The following is a 7,323-nucleotide window of genomic DNA, read 5'->3' as shown; positions in this document are numbered from 1 at the left end:
TTGAGGATAATTTGTTGGTTTTATTACCCTTGAGATTAATCTTGATTTATACAATGAACCAAATTTAGTAGAAAATAGTGATTTGGAATCAAATTAGTCTAATATATATATATTGAACTTTTATGTTGGGATCCCTATCTTGAAAACCTGGATCCACCAATGCATATATCTACTTGGGCTTGAAAAAGATTTGGTGCCCCCTTTGGTTTGGGGCCTTGACTCTTGCCCCCACGAGCCGGGGCCGGTCTTGGTAATGGCGTGTGAAGCGACATGGTCAGACATTCAGAGTTATGGTCCTTTTGTTGCTACCTAGTTTGTTTAACTTTACATTGTTAGGGATTATGGGAATGTCCTGGACGTAGAACCTGAGACTTGTGATCTTGATAATTTGAGATCTCTATCAATTATGCTTGTCCGGAAGACATAAAAAGGTCGTACCCAGTGCACAAGGCTCCCGCTTTACGCAGGGTCTGGGAGAGGTGAATGTCGGCTAGCCTTACCCCCATTTATGGAGAGGCTGCTCCCAAATTAATTTTTCTTCTCTAATTAAAAATAAATCATACATACTCCAAAAACCAAAAAGAAATTGTTGCAAAGGGGAAATTAGAAAATCATACCACCATCAAATGTTACACAGAAGGTATCTGAAGAACCAAGCAGGAGCATAGAACCGTCTATCAGCAATTGGTCAGTATACAATCAAAAATTTAAAGAGGTCCTTTATGTTAACAATACAATCACCCATGCTAATTGAATAATCTGTAATGTCAGCTAACATAGCATAGTAGGAAGAGCTTAAATAAAGATAAATGATTTAAACCTTCGACTAAGAAAATGACATCAGACAACATAGGATTGTCCGGAAGACATGTGAAAACAAAATGAGATCATCATCGATAATATATTTGTTTATGCGATGGTCTTCAAAATAGTAAAGAGCGACGACATCGAACCAAGATTCGTTGTTAAAGTGCAACGTCGATTTGACGGACCAAAATGGAAAGAGACAATTTAGGTCGAACTTGATTCCTTAGTGAAACATCGCATGTTCTAACTAGTTGTTCCAACACCCTCAGACGTGCTGGTGGTACTGGGGAGTTGTGATTGTGATTTCTGGCAGGGGTGGTACTGGTGGTGATAGTGGTTTAGTGGCAATTTAAAAAATAAATGAATATATCATATACATTGTTCTAGTGGTTGAATTCATCATTTTCAATTTATTGCGTCTCGAATTCAAAATTTTAAATAAAAAAATCAAAATCCAAATGTTACCAAAAGAGGCCAAAATCATCACCAAAACAGATTGTCAACTCTACCAATTATGGTACGGTGGACTTATCTAAAACGATTATTTTTGCCTAGTTGGACTAGTTTCTTAAATTAAACGACCGGTCGTTTGCAGCCTTAATTTCAGAATTGGCGGTTCAATTACATCTCCAATTACTCTGAACCTGTCCAGTTTCCCGCGTGTGTCGATATTTTAAACTTCCCACTTTCGGTCTGTACTCCGACAACGTCTCTTTATTTTCAAAACCCTAGCGACGTCTCGAACCCTGAGTATTCTTGTTCTCTCCGAACTCTCTGTCTTCCCCGAGTTTATCGCTCCGCTCCAAATCCCTCCGTCGTCGGATCGGTGCGATTCTGGACGTCGATCTCACTCTCCTTTCGTCTCGAAATCTTGATTCCTAATTAGTTATTCACTATTTTCTGTATGTTTTGTTGCAGATTTTGGTGGTGGAAAGAGCAAATCGATGGGTGAACTGAACAATTCCGCCGCTCATCGCAGGGTTAGCCCCCGGCTGCAGAACGTTCCGGCGGAGAAGCGGCCATTTTACGGGAGTCCGAAACGGACGGCAGATGAGTCCGAGAACGACGTTGTCAGGACCAAGAGGACCAAGGTTGCGAAACCCCCTAAACCGCCGGCACAGAGTTCTAAGCCCGAAGCCGAACCGAGCAAGGGAAAAGTGATACTGGAGAGCGGCGAGGGCAAGGATTGTGTGGATTGGAGTTGGTATACCGGTGCTGATTTGCCTTTGACCGATGCGAACGGAGTGAGCTACACTGCTCGTGTGAGGGAGACACTCCGAGTTTTCAATTTGCATTACCTTCACTATGTTCAGGTATGGATTTCACCACATGTGTTCAATGTCATTTGACAAGACGATATTGTAAATTAATTGATTCACTGGTATGGGGATTTGAACTTGGGTGCAGGGAGGCCGGCACGTGGCCCTGCCCAACTGGCCTAACCAACGTCTGCATTTGCTATTTTTTGGTTAAGCAACTCGTTTGAATTAGTTTGATAGTTATAGAGTTTCAAGTTCAAGAAGAAATCTTTGGAACTGTTTTGTGCTATGTTTTGAGGGCCTCTGGGGTGTTGATTTTTATTGTGATATTATACAGTAATGGATTTTGACTTGATGATTATATGTGATTTAAAAGGTGGACTCATTGAAAATCTACTCTTTATAAGTGAATTTTATTTGGGTCTTATAATTCAAAATTGACAAAGGCAAGTTGTCTGCAAGTACTTCCACAATAAAGATTCTTAACTTACAAAGTTTGTTGCTTTTCTGCAGGAAGAGGAGAAAAGATGCCGTAGGCCTGAGGTTAGTTTTTTCCCATGTTATATTGCAGAGAGAGAAATAACTTATGCATGTAACCGGTAATGATAGTGAGGGTCAAGAGAAAATTTGTATGAACCTTATAGCATGTCTATTGGATGCTTGAAGGTTCCTTTCGGTTTTTATTATCATTTTATATAAAGGAAAAAAAAGGATAGCTGGAGATCTTGGCATTTGTGATTATTATTTATTTTAGTTTGACAAACATTTGCAGAATGGGAGTCCTGTGAAGAGTCCTTCCAAAAAACCTCCCAAGGGGCCTTCGTTGAGTCCTTCCAAGGGATATGATAAGAAGGTAGCTTATGAGTTAATTTAGGTCCTATGTGTAGATTCAGAACATGATTATTAGCTATCAAGTTGTAAGACCTGAGTTAGACACCACTGATCACACTATCATATTTAAAAATCTGTTGCAGAAAGATGATGAACCTAAGAAGCAGTCCAAGAGACCTGATCTGAAGGCAGTTTCTGAGGTGAGTTCTGTGCCACATCTACATGTGGATCTGATACACGTAATATTTCTAGGAAGTTTAAGACCTGAAGTTATGAATGTATTCCTTGGTGAATTGGTCTGTCATTAGAGTTAATTTCCAATTCCTTTGTTGCGGTTTCAGAGAATGGTGAATCAGTTTATCAGACTTATATTTAGTTTATAAATTGTGAGGAAACTTTGTTTCTTCTGGCATTCAAGTGAACACCTACATCTTTCTTTTTTCTTTGTGTATGCCCTCATAAGCATCAGAATTATTATAATGTCTGGTTGTCTGCCTTGTTGAACTAGTATATTTTTAGTAGTAACCATGCGTTATATCCTTTCAGAAACATTTAGTAACCTGCCATTTTAAGTTTTTAACCCCTCTGTTTTTATGCTAACTGTGACGATTTTTTGTGCTTTTTTGTTGTTGTTTTTGTCATTTTGATTCATAACAGATGCTGAAGAAGAACCAAATTTTATTCCCTGAAAAGAAAATTGGTCATCTTCCGGGTTCGTTGTTATTGCTTTGCTGGTTGAATCACATGTTAACCTTTTTAGTCTTATCTTGTTTTAGTTCTTGTTTTAGTTGGGTACACTGAAAGAATGTTGGCTTGTTTCTTATGCCTGATCATTAGGCTGACCATTTTTCAAAAGATATTTTGCTTAATGTAAATATAAATGACGCAGGTATTGCTGTTGGGCATCAATTTTACTCTCGGGCTGAAATGGTGGCTATAGGATTCCATTCACACTGGTTGAGTGGAATTGATTGTGTAGGAGAATCTAAAGGCAAGGTAACAAATCTACTTTCATTGGAAGATTGAAGCAATTATACGCAGTTAAAAGAGGCAACTAATGTATAAATTCTGTTCCTTAAATCAAAGAGTTCACATGTAAACAACTCCCATTGGGCACAATGGTGTGGAGTACTCTTTAAGTTCTGATTATCATTTCGTTCTCTTAATGTGTTATTCTTGTTAGTTATTAATACATGAGTTTGAGCTCCAGTGAACTATGTGAACACAGTTGTTTGGAATCAAAGGCTATACCTTACTGTTTACCAGAGAAATTCAAGCATTAGCTTCTGGGGTATTTTGAACCAAAGGTTGTGATCTTATTAGCCTCTTGGATATTGCAGGAGAAATTCAGAGGCTATGAACTTCCGTTTGCCTTAACAGTTGTGGTTTCTGGCCAATATGAAGATGATATTGATAACTCAGACGAGGTTGTTTATACTGGTCAAGGTGGAAATGATTTGCTTGGTAATAAACAGCAAATTGCAGATCAAGTTATGAAACGGGGTAATTTGGCTCTTAAGGTGCGTCATCTTGAAACTGATATTTGTGCTGCATCTGCTGATGTAGTCTCCTTTAAATGTTCAAGCAATACGCAACAGTTTGTTTTGAAGTTTATAAAAATTGTCATAACGGCATATGATGCCAATGATCCAAGGAATCATTTATCTCACATACCCACTCATTGGATGTGTGACATTCTCCTACATGATGTTTACTTATTGTTTGTGTTTTATCTTCTTGCAGAATAATATGGAGCAGGGCATTCCTGTTAGAGTCGTCCGTGGACATGACTGTGTCAATAGTTATACTAATAAAGCTTATACGTATGATGGACTATACAAGGTTGTCCATTTTCATGTGTATTTTTTTTCTTATGGTTAACATTTTACATAAGCATAAAGTAATACGGCTAAAAATGGAAAAAGGAACGCATTTAGTTGAACTAAAATATATTCTGCTTATCCTCTTTTCCGGCAGGTTAACAATTATTGGGCAGATAAGGGTGTTGCGGGATTTACAGTGTTTAAGTATCGTTTAAAGCGACTTCCAGGGCAAGATAAGTTGTGCAGTAAACAGGTTATCATTTCTTTTTCATTATCGTTAAATCCAATATCTAAATACAATTTAGTGACAAGGGAACAAACTGTGGGAAAATTTTGCGGAGGTTTTAGAAGCTTAAGTGACTAGTTTTTCAGGTAAATTTTGTTGGTGCGCGAGGGTCTAAAGTTCAAGCAGAATTACCTGGGTATGAAATCAGTAAGCTGTTCCCTCAATGTTCTGTTTTTCTCCCAATTGTGTTCCAACGACTGTAAACTCAAGGAACCGTTTTACATTTAGGTTGGTATGCAAGGACATCAGTAATGGTCAAGAAAATATTTGCATTCCAGCTACCAATGTCATCGATAAACCTCCTGTAGCGCCTGAAGGTCAGCTACACTTCCTAACTTTTAGCAGATCATTCGGTAGGCATTATCTGTGCCACTACGAATAGCATGGTAAAATTTTAAATCTTGCAGGCCTTACATATACTAGCTCTATTATAGTTGAAAGGGATGTGAACATTCCAACGAATGCTCCTGGGTGCAGCTGCAAAGGAAACTGTACTAATCCACTGACTTGCTCTTGTGCTCGACTGAATGGCGATGATTTTCCTTACGTTAGTAAAGATGGTGGAAGGTAAGGTTTGAAATATGGCATACGTGTCGTTGGTAAGACTATCTTGTTTGAGATCCACCAGTCCTATGTTTTGTGGTATAAAGGTTGTGTTGGTGAAACTCTCCGTTTCTCTCTATCCGTTAGATTAATTGAGGCAAAGGCTGTTGTGTTTGAGTGTGGTCCAAATTGCGGCTGTGGACCGGGTTGTGTTAACCGTACATCTCAGCGGGGAATAAAGCATCGACTTGAGGTCTAAACGCTACAAATGCCAGTGCTTCTTTTATGATACACGGTACTTTACAAAATTCATAAATCTACCATTTTATTGGACAGGTATTTCGTACAGATTACAAAGGCTGGGGTGTTAGGTCGTGGGACTTTATTCCTTCTGGTGCACCGGTATGTGAATACACCGGAGTTCTTAGGAAGACAGATGAAGTTGACGGTCTCTTGGGGAACGAATATATATTTGAAATTGATTGCTGGCATACAATGCATGGTATTGGGTCAAGAGAGGTAGAATTCCAGCTGTTTCATATGGAAAAATTGAACTCCGAATGTTCTTTTGTCACTCGTGCATTGCGTATTTACATTTTTCGGATTAGTTGCAATGAATTTCTTTTTGGTGTGTTGGTCTGTACATTTGCAGAAGCGAATGTGCGATGTCACTATTCCAAATGGTGACGCGGAGTCAGGATTCAGCAATCTATCAGAAAGTGAGCCTGAGTTTTGCATAGATGCTGGTTCTCATGGCAACGTTGCTAGATACATCAATCATAGTTGCGAGCCTAACCTCTTCGTACAGTGCGTTTTGAGCTCTCATCGTGATGTTAGACTCGCTAAAATTGTGTTGTTCGCTGCAGATAACATACCTCCCTTGCAGGTAAAAATAATCTTCTTCCCAAACTCATGTGTCCAACATTGCTTGGCATGAATAATTGAATAACGAGTTGATTCAATGTTTGCGTGTGCAGGAACTTACATACGACTATGGTTATGAGCTTGACAGCGTTGTCGGTCTTGATGGAAAAATTAAGCAGCTAGCTTGTCACTGCGGTGCAGTTGGCTGTCGGAAGCGTTTGTACTAGGAGGAGGAAGCAAAAGTAAAGGGTTAAATGATGGTTTTCCCCCACCTTCAGGAAGCAAAAGTAAAGGGTTAAATGATGGTTTTCCCCCACCTTCAGGAAGCAAAAGCAAAGGGTTAAATGATGGTTTTGCAATGTATGGATTTTTGTTGTACGATTAAATCAGGTGAATGTACAATTTTTTGTTATATAAGGTTATCTCCGACTGAAAGGGCTAAACATAGCTCCGCTTAGAATTATAGCTACATTTGGCCAGCCTATTGACCCTTTGGCCGAATATGGCTCGGTGGGTTTAATAGAATTATAGCTTAGTCATTAGTTGAAGATGAGTTTTTGGACAAATCAGGTTAATTTTTTGACCTTAACCTTTAACCTTCTCCACTGGAGATGCCTTAAGAGTTATATTACGTCACTGCAGAGTGTTGAAGAGAAAAGTTTATTGAAGGGATTGATTTTATGATTAATATTTTGTTAATGAAAGGATTATTGTTTGATAAGCACTTTAATTTTTTTTGTATGTTATGAACAACGTCAAGAACCTGACCTATCAAATGCTTATCGAATTCTATTTATTTTTTTAAATATATAATATGGATAGGTAATTTTTGTTTGTTAGTCACTTTATTTTTAGGTCAAAGTTTGTTTGCCACTTAGGGTAACTGTAGGTTAGACTGAGAGGTCAAGTG

The 7,323-nt window shown here is 38.5% G+C and overlaps 1 protein-coding gene across 1 annotated transcript; it reads left to right on the top strand.

The window, feature by feature from the left end:
- Positions 1-1,459: 1,459 nt before the first annotated feature.
- Positions 1,460-7,101, top strand: LOC126608132 (histone-lysine N-methyltransferase, H3 lysine-9 specific SUVH4-like). Its single transcript, XM_050275928.1, has 17 exons — positions 1,460-1,633; positions 1,726-2,120; positions 2,580-2,609; positions 2,839-2,919; positions 3,041-3,097; positions 3,555-3,609; positions 3,787-3,893; positions 4,238-4,417; positions 4,641-4,739; positions 4,875-4,973; positions 5,093-5,142; positions 5,235-5,323; positions 5,414-5,573; positions 5,697-5,802; positions 5,886-6,068; positions 6,202-6,435; positions 6,527-7,101. The coding sequence occupies exons 2-17, from the start codon at positions 1,752-1,754 to the stop codon at positions 6,638-6,640; spliced, it is 2,013 nt and encodes a 670-aa protein (XP_050131885.1). The 5' UTR covers positions 1,460-1,633; positions 1,726-1,751; the 3' UTR covers positions 6,641-7,101.
- Positions 7,102-7,323: the final 222 nt, after the last annotated feature.

Source organism: Malus sylvestris, chromosome 16 (assembly GCF_916048215.2).
Source record: "Malus sylvestris chromosome 16, drMalSylv7.2, whole genome shotgun sequence".
In the NCBI taxonomy this organism is placed as follows: Eukaryota; Viridiplantae; Streptophyta; class Magnoliopsida; order Rosales; family Rosaceae; genus Malus; species Malus sylvestris.
Note: the sequence above shows the minus strand (reverse complement) of the source record. Positions and strands in the feature narration are given on the sequence as shown.

What these genes read in the sequence shown, in the direction of transcription:
- LOC126608132 (XM_050275928.1), top strand. Translation starts at nt 1,752, where the DNA reads ATGGGTGAACTGAACAATTCCGCCGCTCATCGCAGGGTTAGCCCCCGG. An exon ending in CCAAGGGATATGATAAGAAG is followed by an intron (nt 2,920 to 3,040) that starts GTAGCTTATGAG and finishes AATCTGTTGCAG; the next exon opens with AAAGATGATGAACCTAAGAA. An exon ending in ATAAGTTGTGCAGTAAACAG is followed by an intron (nt 4,974 to 5,092) that starts GTTATCATTTCT and finishes CTAGTTTTTCAG; the next exon opens with GTAAATTTTGTTGGTGCGCG.